Here is a 15,676-nt window from a genome sequence, read left to right on the forward strand (position 1 = left end):
ATTGTCAAAAACTGATTATTTTTGTTGTTATAAAAATTGTTTTCCACCACCAACATGTCTGAAAATACGTGTGAACTTAAATTAAAAAGGAACAGGGAATGAAAGAGTAAGCTATAAAATCAAAATCTGCTGCTGGGTAACATTCAGCACCAAGTTGCTCCACCCTATTCTCTGTGACATGCTTGGGACTTCCTTGGCATGTGTCCATAAAGTGGATAAATCATTCATGCTCAAGCCTGTCCCATTTTTTTATGGCAGCAATCCTGAGATCATCCAGTGTGTGAGGCAGGCTCCTGTGAATATGCATTGCAGCTTTTAACTGGTCCCATGACGGTGCCTCCTGAAGGAGGGTGTTCAAGATGTGAGTGCAGTGTGCTCATGCATTATCAGTTTGACAGATGCTGACTGTAGACATGGATGGACATATAATATGTTGGAGGACCATGTCTAGGTGCTGCACAGCCCATATGTCCCACCAAATAGCAATGAGAAGTGCCCAATATCCAGACATGCTAACAGCCATGACAGGCACACCTTACCTATTGTGTCTGCGAGCTGCATGCCTGAGGTGAACATGGGTACTTGGGCTCCTTTAAGATGATCATCAGATAACAGACAAAACTTGCACTCATCAATGAAGAAAATTTGAAACCACTGATCCCAGTTTCACTTTAGTTGTTTCCTTACACATTTTCTTTGCCCAGCATGATGCTAGACGGGTTTGTACGATTGTTTATAATGGATGTCTTGAGTTCAAATTGATAGTTGTAGAAATGTCTGGGTTAACACAGCTCTCCAAAATGCCTCCAAAATGGTAGCATCCAACTCTGTTCCATTCACCTTGCAGGACTGATGAGTTATAATTCATAGGTAGCAGACATTAGCTGAAGCTGAGGACAAAGGATGATCATTACCAGTCAAATCATCAATGTTTTGTTGTGACAAATAAAAACACCTACAGCCGTCATTATGATTTTATTTTATTTTGTCGCTACCAGTTTCAACACTTCAGTGCATCATCTTCAGGCTGTTTTTGATGCGGTACAGGTTGATATGATCCCCATGCATAAAACATCAGTTGCCAGCATTCCTGGATACGCAGATAATGTGTCTGCACTCCAACCATCAACTGCCAACTCCTGTTAAAAGGATGGACATACAAAAGCTCAAAGTATTGTGTCTCTTGACAGTAGATGAATGTTGGAACGATGCCATTGTGGTACACATCAATTCAGCATGTTATTTCCCAGGCTGACAACTCTTCCTGTCATAAAATGACAATGTGCACATTGTCCTATCGCAAAATGATCCTTCAATGCAAGCTGACTGCTGAATAGTGTGCACAAGCTGCACTGTCACATTCGTGACTGGAGACACAGAACACACTATTGAACTCCAATAAGAAATGTAAATTTACTTTTAAATTAGTTGTTGTAATTTCCTGTGGTCAAAGGAGTGTTGAGAAACAGGGTTACCAATCAAAATAACACAAACTGCGTGCCTCAAGAGGGAGGTGAAAGACATTTTTGAATAATTTATAAATGTGAAACCCCTCCAGTGCAAATGCGGTATTCTTCACACGCAGTCTTATATTCTCACTAAAACTCTGCAAAACAATGCTGTTTCATTTTATTTTTACACAACCAATTTCCTCCTCTTCAAACATCCACATTTAGTGTTCCTGTATATAGGTTTTCAAGGTGTTCTAAAAGATAATAGATTGGGCTCCTCACCTGAATATACTTACTTTTTCATGCGTTTGAAGGTAACATCACTTGTTAATTTTATTATGGAAAATTTCTTTTCTTCCTGCAGTACTATGTTTGATGGGTCATTATTGACACTGACTGAAATGTGAGGAGCTGTAAAATCTGCTATAATTCCAGACAACACTATCGTTTTTGGGCCTTCAACAAACCCAACAATATCACCTGGGGACATACAAGTCGAAATTACTTAAGCGTGCCAGTTCAAAAGATGAAGATCAGCAATATTAGAAAGAAAGCAATATCTAACAAGCAGATCAAATATGTCCTCCAACAGACAGACATGAGCATTCATAGCTACTGCTTATACAAGTAAATACATATGATGCAAACAGCAAAAAAAAATGAGTACCCTAAGGTTGGAAGACTTAGAACATCTTAAATTTATTTTTTTAAATTAAACTAAAAATTCTCAAGATATAGGCAAGAAATGTTTTGGGAAGTTGCAAGAGGTGTTACTGAATGTGACTAAGCAAATTATAGATATTTATCCCCAACACTGTGATCTAAACCATAACATACTAAATACAACAGATGCAGATGATGGAAGAACACCAGAGTTCTTGTTTCTCACAATACACGCATCTCACCACCAGAAGATTTCAATAGTAGTAATCTATGGCAGAATATAACAATGAGCAGAAATTAGATGGTAAAGTGTAGGAAGTCTGTCACACGCTTACTACATTGTATATAAAACATGCCTCGAAACATTCTGTCAAAATAAAGACAATTCCTTCTCCTTGACTGACTACAGAATTACACTAGGTAAATAAACAGTATTCTGCACATATGAGATTCAAGTGAAATCCAACATTGGAACTACATGAAATATACAGGAAGCTGTGGAACAATGCAAAAGACAATGTGCTCAACCCCAAAATCAAGCATGGCCACTTCATGGAATGCAGCCTGTTGAGTCCTACCACACTGTGGAAGAAACTGTGCAGTTTTGACACATGAAAGGTAAAACGTTGTGCTCATTTTCAAGTCTCTGCAGATGAATTAAACAATCCTTTCACAACAACTGTCAGCTCCCGAGCTGCAACAAATTATTATCAAAATCAGGAAAATTGCCACACGTCACGTGAAGACCCTGAGACAGAACCCAACAAGCAATATGCCAACAATTTTGTACATTATCATCAGCCACTAGATACCACACTCTCAACAGACATGTTTTTCTTAAAACTTGTTTCTAAACTTTCAATAAGGAAAGCAACCATGAGAATCTCTTTGGTAGGTAAACATGGAATTAGTGTAGATATGATTCAGATCTTGTTAATACAATTATTCTAGTCCTTATATATAAACATCTTACAGTAATAACTTAAACACAACAGGCAACTACAGGCCAATCAGCATGCTCATGAACAGCTGATGGATTTCCTTAAAACTTACATCCCTGATAAGTATCAATCAGGCTTCCGAAAACACCACAGCACAGCAACTACCATTCATAAAAGTGACTGATGAGATCTAACATGCCATGGACAGATGTAAAAAAAAGTCCATAACTTCAATGAAGTTTTGATACTGTTGATTTTGATACACTACCATTAAAATGAAACCGTACAATTTATCTAACAGTGCAGTACTGTGGTTCAACAGCTATCATCCGTAGCTCGTGGTCTAGTGGCTAGCGTTGCTGCCACTGGATCATGGGGTCCCCGGTTAGATTCCCAGCCAGGTTGGAGATTTTTCTCTGCCCGGGCTCTAGATGTTTGTGTTGTCCTCATCATTTCATCATCATCATCATCATCATCATCATCATCATCATCATCATCATTCATGACAGTGGCTAGATTGGGCAGTTAAAAAAACTGGACTGAGTAAAAATTTGGACTTTGTATGGGCACTGATGACTGCGAAGTTGAGCGCCCCACAAACTAATCATCATCATCAACAGCTATCTCAAAAACAGATATAAAGGTAGGAGACGAGGTGCTGGCAGAATTAAAGCTGTGAGAACGGGGCATGAGTCGTGCCTGGGTAGCTCAGTGGTAGAGCACTTGCCCGCGTAAAGCAAAGGTCCCAAGTTCGAGTCTCGGTCCGGCACACAGTTTTAATCTGCCAGGAAGTTTCATATCAGTGCACACTCTGCTGCAGAGTGAAAATCTCATTCTGGAAACACCCCCAGGCTGTGGCTAAGCCATGTCTCCGCAATATCCTTTCTTTCAGGAGTGCTAGTTCTGCAAGGTTCGCAGAAGAGCTTCTGTAAAGTTTGGAAGGTAGGAGACGAGGTACTGACACAATTAAAGCTGTGAGAACGGGGTGTGAGTCGTGCTTGGGTAGCTCAGTGGTAGAGCACTTGCCCACGAAAGGCAAAGGTCCCGAGTTCGAGTCTCGGTCCGGCACACAGTTTTAATCTGCCACGTAGTTTTAGATATCAATGAGTTATCTGTGGATCAGAGCAGTCACCATGGAAATGTGCTCTCTGCAGAACCAGGGGTTCCGTCCTTGGTCCAAAGCTTTTTTCACTCTATACCAATGACATTTCACAAGTGCTTCCTTTCTTGCAACCAGCACTTATAAGCTGATGACATCAAGTTGTATGAAAGTGGCAGACTTGGCTTTGGGCACAAAACCTAGGTCTTAAAACATACCCTGAGCAGTTGCAGTCACATTCAAATCACACTGAAAGTTAATCATGGACTTTCCCTGAAACAGTTCCTCCAATACTTCTTGATGCTCTCCAATTACCATTTAAAAAAACATTACAAGACATCGACATAATCTTGGATGAGTGTTGTTTAAAATGGAAACAACAAAGTAAAGTGGGTTGGCAGGAATCTCTCTCCTACCTATATCAGATCCAAAGATTAAAAATTTCTACCTCAACTAAATAAAACTTAGTCCCGTCTTTACAACTGTGTGCACAGCTCGCAGTCTAGTGGTTAGTATTGCTGCCTCTAAATCCTGATGTCCCACATTCAATTCCCAGCCGATAGGAGATTTTCACCTCTCACGGACTGGGTGTTTATGTTGTCTTCACCATTCCACATCATCATTGACACGCAAGTTGCCACAGAGGTGTCAAAGAGAGTTGCATTAGTTGGCTGAAGTACACAAAGCAGGGCATCCTGGCCAATAATGCCATATGATTGTTCATTTCATTTAATTGCAGTGATGTAGTTTAACATGGTAGAAACAGTGAAAGCTCCAGGTGATTCAATTCTAATGAATGATTGTGGAAAATCTGTTGGCAATATTTGGTTGTTTGATCACATCCGTCCTTCCTGTGCTCTCTTAACTTGGATACAAGAAAACAGACAATGTGACTTTCCCACACTGTTTACTTCAATAATGATGGAAGCTGAAGAAATGAATAAAAAATCTGTGCCATGGCCAGGACTTGAACCAGGGTCTACATGCTTACTAGGCAGTAATGCTAGCCATTACACCAACATAGCACTATAGCTAACATTGCTGCATGGACTATCCCAGTCCAATGCCCTACCCAACACAAATTCAATTCACATCTTCAGCTTATTTCCCCCTTCTTAAATCATCACTGGTGTTCTCATTACCTCTCATCACATATCAAATACGTATCATCACTCTATAACTGTAGTACCAGATTGATTCGTACAGCATTTTTGCATAGCACTATGTCTTCTTCAATCTCCTCCTCCATTTCAGCCCACAGTTATGGAAAAACTACCCTCTAACTTGTGTTTTTCCAAAACCCACTCTACATTCAAGATTCTAGTTTTATTCATTATCATTGGTATAGCTTTCCCCTCAGAAAATGGAGCACTACCTACACAAAACGTGTGTCCTCTAAGTACTAAGAGACATTTCCTCAAAGTATTGTTTCACTCTTGCTCTCTGTAAAAAGGTACTGAAAAGTTGCTCAAAACTCACATTGGAAAATGTTTGTATTGCCTTTTGTCTATTAGGACTGAGTTGATTGAACTGCAAATGCACACAGAGCTCTTTGTAACTGAAGATAAGGCGTCTTGGGGAACTGTGACCACTTGTAATTATGATAAAGAAAGACAATGTATGGGTGAGTTAGTATGTTTTATTAGGGTAAGGCAATATGCAGCTCATCAGCTAGGTGAATATTCAATTAAAACTCATGACAGATGAAAAGTGTTCTCTGTTGGAAAAACTGTCCTATTCTACAATCATTTTACTGACATTAGAAGTCCTAAAATTAAAAAAAAAAAAAATCAATGAAAAACATTCTGTTCAGTTTATTTGTACTAATCTTCTACTGGACATTGAAAGCAGTGCATATAATTAATACAGTTAGGTCTACTTTAATAAGGTTTCAGGTTTCTTTAAAATATTTGTCCAGTCATAGACAGACAACATGTATTGAAAGATAAACTCACAATCATTTACAAACTATGTTTGTTGAGTGTAGTGTAATGTTAAACATATCTTAAGATTTTGGCCTGTGTGTGATGTGCATAGGCCTACCACAAATCACTCCAAGCAAGAATCAATCCTTCGCTTGGCAATGAGTCACTGAATCAGTGCCTGGAAATCCTTATTACTGCTGTTGGTAAGGTTCTAGTGGAGCTAAAGCCTATTATAAAATGTAGAGTGTGTATAACAAGCTGTAGGTGATTGACAAGTTCTTATGCATCTACATCTATATCTATACACTGGAAACCACCATGAGGTACATGGTAGAGGGTACATCCCATTGTACCAGTTATTAGGATTTCTTCCTGTTCCATTCACATATGGAGCATGGGAAGAATGATTGTTTGAATGCCTCTGTATGTGCAGTAATTATTCTAATCTTATCCTCACGATAGACTTTCTCAGGATAGTATACGTCTGTCTTCAAGAGTCTGCCTTTTCAGTTCCTTCAGTATCTCTGTGACACTCTCCCAGGGATTAAACCAAACTGTGACCATTCGTGTTGCCCTTCTCTGTATAAGTTCAATAACCAATGTTAGTCCTATCTGGTATGGGTCCCACCCACTTGAGAAATATTCTAGGATGGGTCACACATGTGATTCTTTAAGCAGTCTCTTTTGTAGAATGGTTGCACTTTCCCAGTATTCTGCCAATAAACCGAAATCTACCACCCACTTTGCCCATGACTGAACCTATGTGCTCATTCCATTTCATATTGCTACAGAGTGTTACACACCAGCATTTATATGAGTTGAGTGATTCCAACAATGACACACTGACATTATGGTCATGGGACACTACATTTTCGTCTTGTGAAGTGCATAGTTTTAAATTCCTGAATATTTAGAGCAAGTTGCTAATCTCTGCGCCATGTTGTCATCTTATCAATATCTGACTGAATATTTATGCAGCTTCTCTAAAATAGTACTTCATTACAGATATCATCATCATCATCATTATCATCATCTGCAAAAAGCCTGATTTTACTGTTAATATCGTCTGCAAGACCATTAATATACAAAAAACATGAACAACAAGGGTCCCAACATACTTCCATGGGGCACATCCGAAGTTACTTCTACATCTGACAATGACTCTCTATACAAGATAACATGCTGTGTTCTCCTCACCAAAGTCCTCAATCCATACACATGATTGACGTTTTCGAAACCCATGCTGTCAGCACAGAAGAGGTCATTCCGTTACAGATATCTTATTATGTTTGAGTTGAAAATATGTTCTAAGATTCAACAACAAATCGATCCCAAGGATACTGGACAGTAGTTTTGTGGCTTACTTCTACTACGCTTCTTGTAGACGGGCATTACCTGTGCCTTTTTTCGAGAACTGGGCACATTTTTTGTTCAAGGGATCTACGATACATTATAGTTAGAAGAGGGGATAATTCACTTACAAATTCAGTACAGAATCTGATGGGGATTCCATTGGGGCTTGGAATTTTGTTCAGCTTTTAACGATTTCAGCTCTTTCTCAACACCGATGACTCTAATACTTACTTCATTCATCCTTTTAGTGGTACAAGGATTAAGTTGGAGCAATTCTCCTGGGTTTTCCTTTGTAAAGGGACATCTGAAATTAGAATTAAACATTTCAGCTTTTGTTTTATTACCCTCAATTACAGTCCCTGTCTCTTTCACCAAGGACTGGACACTACCTTTGGTATCACCACCAGCCTTCACATATGACCAGAATTTATTTCAATTTTGTGGAATGCCATTTGATAATATTCTGCTACGGTAGTCATTGAAAGTGTCACACATTGCTCTCTTGACAGTCAAACGAGTTTCATTCAGCATCTCTCTATCTAGGCCTATAGTCCTACACTTTGTTTTACAGCTATCATGCAGTAATCTCTGTTTCTTTAGAAGTTATGTTACAGTGACTGTGTACCACAGAGGTTCCTGCCCATTGTGAACTGTCCTACTGGGTACATATCTATCCACTGAGTGGTCAACTATTCTTTTAAATGGGAGCCAGAGTTCCTCCACATGCTCCTGACCTGTGCTGAAAGTTCCAAGTTCCTCACTGAGATATGGCATTATGATTTTTTATCTCGTTTACTTAACATATATATCTTTCTGCTTGTTTTAGTTGTCCTTTGTACTTTGGTAATCATTGTTGCCACAACTGTGTCATGGTCACTGATACCAGTTTCAATGTGGATGTTCTCAAAGAGGTTAAGTCTTTTTGCTGCTATTAGCTCCAATACATTTCCATCATGAGTGGGATGCCTAATCTGTTCTAGGAAGCTTTCAGAGAAGGCAATGAATAAGATTTCACAGGATGTCTTATCATGCCCACCACTAACAAAACTGTAATTTTCCCAGTTCATTGTTGGATGATTAAAGTCTCCACCAATGATTAAAGGATGGTTGTGTTGCTATGGACTTGTAAAGAATGCAACGAAGAACATAAAATCCAATGGCAGCATTCAGCAAATAACTCTTGAATAGTATCTTTGTGGCCACCATTTTATATCCTATTTTGACAAATGATGATGCAGTGTCTACATCCTCATTCCACTAGAAACAGCAAAAAGCCTAAGAAATTAATTGAGGGTATTAGCATACAGTTTTAGACTAACACTTCTCCTTCATTGATACTTTTTTCACCAAATTCCGACAAAAACTATGTCATTATCAGGATGTCAACCTGTTAGCCTTCTGCACTGGACAAGGATGATGGTCCCTTACATACCTCACTGGAGCACTTTATTTGTTGATATGTGGTGGTTCTCTGCACAACAAACTATACCAATAACAAATGGACATATATTCTCATGCTATTTATTTTAATCCATTTTTAATACACTAGACATATTGAGCAAGCACTTAATCCATAAGGGACATCAAGAAAACACAGTGCCCCCCCGAAACTGCTGTTTTGGAATGTAGCTCTCTCCTCCTCCCCTTTACAAGTGAAAGATACTGCTAGAAAACAAATGATTTATAATGAATCAACATTAATTTGTGCAATAGTCAGTCACATGTGGATGGGTGTAAGTTAAGTATATGTTTAAGTTTTTAAAAACTTAAAACATATTTTCCCTACAAGTTGAATACTTTGAAAGATCACTTCCAAAAATATACAATAATAGTGGAAATAGAGCCATGATCAAGTGGATGGATCAATTTGTCATTGTTTTGGTCATTTGTGGGAGCTATATACAACTTACATCACGATGACAGGCAACTGATTCAATAATGGGCCCAAACAGAAATCCATCTAGTTACATACTCTCTCTAATTAAAATGACTGTGAAAATTAAACTTATTTTCTGTTATCACAGAAGATCATAACAAATAAATAAACTTTGCTTTTTATGGCGGCGTCAGGGTCCAAAGGATGAAATACTGATAGGGCTAAAGGGTTAACATTTAGATATGGGTCTTTTATCAAAACTGTTACCATTCACTGAATCATCTGGAAACAGTTGCTCGTTGGGCATTGAAAATACTTAGTTTTTTTCAAAAATAATGTTAAAAATATATTGCTATTCTACATAACTTTTCACGATGGGTAGCGTAAATGTTCATATTCAATACAAGTCCATCGACAATTTCGTATTGAACTACAAGTTATTGGTCTTCCGAAATTACAAGTACGAATTAAAGACTGAGTGTATGATTTCTTGCAACTGCTGTCTGTTGCAATGTGATATTTTTACCCAGCGCTAAGCGTAATAGTTGAAAAAAATCGCGCACACACACGTACCTAATCCAAGCAGTACAAACTGAGATACATGTTAGCTCATTACCTGTTGAGAAGTATTGGTAATTCTCTTGGCTCGATACATTAAGTTCACAGTCGATGACATAGTGCCCTTTACTAGGAGTAACGGACACCACATCCAGAACTTTAATGACTGGCTTATCTGGGCAGGTACTCCTCCCTACATCGGCGTCTCCCCTTTGTCGTTCGAATGCAAGCTCACATTCCAATAAACTAATTTGTTTGTCCACCCACTTCGTTAGTACTTCTTCCATTTCATGGGATCAAAACCTGAATTTCATATGTACACAGAGTATGACATCGCACATAACCTATCTATTTCTTCAAACATATTAGCATCCCAGATTCATGACGAGTCCTCTTGTTCTTTAACATCGTCCTGAACAGTGTGTAACACCGTTTTCTGTCGGAATTGATGAAATTTGTACCATTTATATTTCACAAACACTTGCAGACGCTAAACAAACAGACAACATTCGGAAATCATGTCTGCCAACAGTGCAAAGTCTGCGTCTGCGAGCAGAAACAAGGGAATACCATTTTAAAAAGTTTTATAATTATTCTCTAGTATTTAACTTACACAAGAACCTAATATGTTAAGTATTTTAATAGATATGCAGCTAGAGAAAGAAATAGTATTTAAGTATGTTTCCATGACACTGCTTGTAATGCGCTCTCTCTTGAAGATACCTCGTGAATAATGGTGGAAAATATTTCTAATACTTGTAGGTAAATCGACAACTCCACGTTTCCGATACACAATATTTTTACTAAAACAGACGCATATATATTCTTTATTGATTTTTTATTGTTAGTAGCTGCAACTGTTCTTCGTCAGTTTATCATGTAGATAAGAACAAATGTTATTCGACATCGTCCACATTTAGTAACAGTTTTATGAACGTGAATCTCGATATTTCAGCCATCAGTGCTGCACGCAGAAATGTACATGCAGATAAAAAAAAAGGCAGGAAAATCTGACTAATGATTTTCCTCTTTATTACAAACAGAGACATAAAAAATTAACACATATTTTAAATCAACCGCCTTACAACTCATTCAACCAATCGACTTGACAGTTTAGCCAACATGTGCACAAAATACAGTATAAATCGCCATTCCGACCCCAGACGGCGGAACACAGTGGCTGCGTTCCCATGTTGGACGCTGTTCTCATACGAGACATGTGTTTTGACCAAGGTGCTTGGCTTTGGATGCAGCGACTCATCCTGGCCGTCATGGAACTGAGCAGAATATAAAACATTCCAACGTATCTCTAATGGCGACGTTCAGACACATCTTATAAACAGAAATGTGGAACAGAACTTCAACGTCAAGGAATCAAAGGAAGGAAGATTTGACGTTTACATTTATGAACAGAGTGCTTTTCTTTTTTTTTTAGCTTGGTCCTGTATGCGCCAATAGGTTCTCAGATAAGATAATTTTATCTTTCAAAATGTTGATACATGCTGGACATTTACATAACTTTATTTTTTGTTTTAATCTTAATAATAAGGTCAATCTTAACCATTTCAGGGGCTCAGTTTTTGTAACAACTCAGCGAAGATAATTTTTTTTACCCTTTTAGAATTGTGGTCAACTGACAATATTTATTTTTTGATAATTTTATTTTTTTGATTTAGGACCAAAACTATGTTGGTGCACATGTCGCCTCGGCACCTTTGTGAGTTTTTAAAACTATAGTCTTAAGAGGATTTCCCACTTCCCTTTTGTGTGCTGCTATGTGTTGTAATTACACATAAAAAAATAATGAACAGTGTTTTCTGTTGTTATTTCATGTTTTCTTTTATTTAAAAAACATTTGTGACCGATATTAAAGTTGTGATATCTAAAGCTTTCTCGGCGTACTGATTGTTCCACAAACACACGGGAGAACCACGGAATTTCGGCGCAGAGTCTTCTGGCCATCTTCAGGTGAGTACCACTGTAGTAGCACTGGCGAGTAAGCAGAGTATTTCTGAAGAATGGCTTTTCAACTAGGCAAGTGAACAGAGTGATGCAGACCTACAAACGACGGAACAAGGAAGAGGAAGAGGCCTTCAGGTCGACTCCTTATCTACCATTTATTGGGAATATTTCTTCACAGATTGGCAGGATGTTGAGAAAGTATCACGTGAGAGTCATCTTTCGCCCTCTTTCCAAAATTTCATCACTGGTGGGATTCATTAAAGACGACCTGGGCCTGCGTAAATCATGGGTTTACAAGATTTCGTGTGAATGCGGAAAATCATATATAGGGCAAACAACACGAACTTTGCAGGAACTCATTGTGGAACACCAACGGCATACTCGCCTTCTCCACCCCACAAAGTCCGCAATCGCCGAACATTGCATTTCCACAGACCACTCCATGAATTACAACGACACAATAGTTTTGGTCCATACATCAAACTTTTGGAGCTCGATTATCAATGAATCTGTGGAAATAAGATTGTCTGACAACGAGACTCTCATCAACCGAGATAGCGGTTATTAGCTAAACTCTGCTTGGAATCCTGTTATAGATAAACTTCGTAGTCGACGTAGTTATCTGCATAAAGATGAAAATCGACCTGATATCGATACGCCAAGTTTTCATCGTGGAGGGCGCGAGGCGCAGTGCACGGAGTTGTTATGAACGCGCACGCTGAGCAGCGCATGCACAATGTCACCTCAGTATGGCTTTAAATACCAGAGCTCAGCGCGTACTCGCCAGTACTACTACAGTGGTACTCACTTACGAGAATGAAGAAAGAGTCCTAGCAACTTTATCACGCAATAATGGTATGCTTTGATACTGTCACAATAATGTATATTGCAGAAAAGAAGCACTGTGTTCCCATAACAGTAGTGGTCCCACGACAAACAGAAACTGACTTTTGCAGCAGTTTTCACTCATCTGGTGCAGTGTACTGTCAGGCATAGACAGAAGTGGTAAGACGTAGCCCCAAAAGCTTTGGGATACCCCTCAGTTGGTGGTAAGCATGCATCCCAAGGACCATAAAAGGCAGATTAATTTTGTGGCAAGCCCCTTCCAGAAACTACTTTGGTGGTAACCATACTTCCCAAGAACCATTAAAACACCGTTTCTTGTTGGGATATACACTTCACACAGGCCTGATGGCTATTTTTCACAACAAACAGAAACTACAGTTCGTGCAGCAGACTGCCACTAGGTGCCAGGAGCATACAGAAATGAATATATATATATTCCATTAAACGCTGTAAGAAAATACATTTAGTGGTAAGTATATCCCTCACAGCATGCATAAGGGTTATGGCTAATCTTAAGGCTATTTTTGTTCCTAGTGTTACATCTATAACTACTTCTATTATTTTCAAATAGTACCTGTTTCTTCACAACAAACTTCATAGTCACTACGTTTACATGGGACACATCTTCCGAAAGACGAAAACTGGATTTCAGTAATGGTTTGTTGCTTTATGTTTACATGTGAAGGTCTGAATCGGATTTGCTAGCCCAGTCAACCGTGGCGTCTGCAAAACAGCTGTACCAGTTTCAGATTTGGTCAGCACAATCGCTATTTCTCTGGGCTTAAATATTAGATGTTGACATCCTTATATTCAATCTAATGTTTCTGCTTTTCCTTCACTGCATAGTAAGTCACTCCGTCCATATTGGCCGAATACTTTGAAAACAAGACGTAATCTGATAATCCAAGCACATTTCAGAAACGGTTGTGTGTTTACGTGCGAGCGAATATCGATTGTGGAAGTGGAAAAGGCAACTAGAAACGGATTTCCAGAACCAGTTTTGGAATGTTTATATGGCCAACGAAAAGCAGTTTTGTGAAATCGGTTTACGAAATTTGGTTTTGATAGCCCCATGTAAACACAGTGAAAGGCATAAATGAACTGTGAGGATGTGGGTAGTATGCCTAATATTTTTAAATAGTCGCCTACTTGATGTTGAAGGACCGGCATCTGATATTATCCTTACAGCACATTTCTGTGCAGTTTCTATCTGTGGAATTGCCCAAGAAATTTATCCAAGTAATATCAATGAATGGAAGTATGTAAAGTAAACTAATTTTCAGATCCTTTCATCAACAAAGCTAGTAGTTATAATATGTAGAGTAAATGTTTCTGATGCCAAACGTTTGAAAAGATCTATAATGTTTGATTTCCAAGTCCAGTTACGATCAGTACATACACCCATGAGTTTCAAACAATCATTTTTTGTGTATTTGCCTTAACCCATGCCATATCGCTATTGATGATGTTATACCTTATCCTGTAACCAAATAAACAGTATTTTCTCTAATTTGTAGACCACTTACCAAAAATCAGTCAATAATATTTTTGAAGGCTTGATCATTCTCTTTTCACAACATTTTTGTGCTTAGTTATGTTGCTTTCGTCATCAATAAAAAGAACAACCCCGCTTTATCAGTCTAATATGAAAGCTCATTTATACACTGCTAAACTAGGAGTGATCTCAGAACTGAGCCTTGTGGAATACTAGTAGTAATTTGTGCCCATTCAGAAGGAGTTTGATCATGAGAGCTCTGTGAGCTAAGGTGAACAGTTGCTTCCTGTCCTTCCTCAAGAACTATAAAATTTAAGCTTCTCTAAAGGAAGATTGTGATTAGTTCAGACAAAATGCCTTTGACAGCTCATAAAAAACCCTGGTAGATGAAATCTTGTGATTCAAGTTCATTAATACAGAATCAGTAAAATAGTAGCTGTCATCTTCTGGAATCCAAATTTTGGCTCATTTGTAGATATGCTCAACCATTCGCAAATACATAAGCTTTCTCAGAGCTTTTGAGAAAGATGTTAACTGTGAAATGTGTTGGCAGCTACTAATATCTGTGCTACTATCTTTCTTAGAAAGGGTCTACAATGTAATATTTTAGTCTGCCTGGAAAGATATCTTGAGAAAATGATGCATTAAATGTATAGCTGAGTAAAAGGCCTATATCAGAAGAAAAAGCTTTTAATATTTTCCTTGATGTGTTATCAACCCAGTGAGAATTTTTGCATTTGATGGAGTTAATTATTTTCCTAGCTGTTCTGAAAGAAGTTGATCTTGAATCATTTGAATGATTGTGGGATCGTATGTCACATACACTGCTAAGTTTACTGAAAAGCTTGTTGTTCAACCATGAACCAATGGAGGATTCAGTTAATATGGTTGTACTGAGTTTCTCAGTTACATTTAGAATGTGATTGTCAAATAAGTGTGTTATATATTGTTAGTGTCATGAGCCACTTGGATATTACTTTCAATTACTAGAGCATCTTACTCTCTGATTGACTTCCTCTTTCCCTTCTACAGTCCATATTTCTTTGATACTATTTTCACAATTGTTAATCACATATATGGCATGCAAGCTTTCTGAATTTCTTATAACTATTAACAATAAAGAACAATACCTTGTACAATGTGAGAAGAATTGCATATGTGCGATCATTCTGACCATCAGATACAACTCTGTCTTCCTGCTGCATGATACTTTAATGCTTTTTTGTTTTCCATGGTTCCTTTAATGCACCACTGGTGCCATATTTTACAGTTTTTATTTGGAAAAGACAGAGAAAAAATTATTTAGAAATGAATTATATGTGGAATTTACATCCACTTCCTCATATACTTCGTTCCAGCTTATGCCCTTGCAGGTTCTTTCTAAAGGGTTCTATTGTCAGTTCATTAACTTTTCTGGACTTTTCCTAAACTTGGTTTAGAGTTGTCGTGCCTGTTGTGGCTAATTAGCCATTGTGGTCTGATAATCCATTTAAAATGGCTGATTACT

General features: G+C 38.2%; 1 protein-coding gene across 1 annotated transcript in view; it reads right to left on the bottom strand.

The window, feature by feature from the left end:
* The window catches only part of LOC126481234 (DNA-binding protein SMUBP-2-like), a 53,846-nt gene extending 43,464 nt beyond the window's left edge, over window positions 1-10,382 (bottom strand). The window contains exons 1-2 of the mRNA XM_050104847.1: window positions 9,925-10,382; window positions 1,748-1,931 (exon numbers count right to left, since the gene is read on the bottom strand). Of these exons, the coding sequence (XP_049960804.1) occupies window positions 1,748-1,931; window positions 9,925-10,153 (413 nt within the window). The 5' untranslated portion in view covers window positions 10,154-10,382. The remainder of the gene's footprint in view (window positions 1-1,747; window positions 1,932-9,924) is intronic.
* Window positions 10,383-15,676: the final 5,294 nt, after the last annotated feature.

Source organism: Schistocerca serialis, chromosome 5 (genome assembly GCF_023864345.2).
Source record: "Schistocerca serialis cubense isolate TAMUIC-IGC-003099 chromosome 5, iqSchSeri2.2, whole genome shotgun sequence".
Classification (NCBI taxonomy): Eukaryota; Metazoa; Arthropoda; class Insecta; order Orthoptera; family Acrididae; genus Schistocerca; species Schistocerca serialis.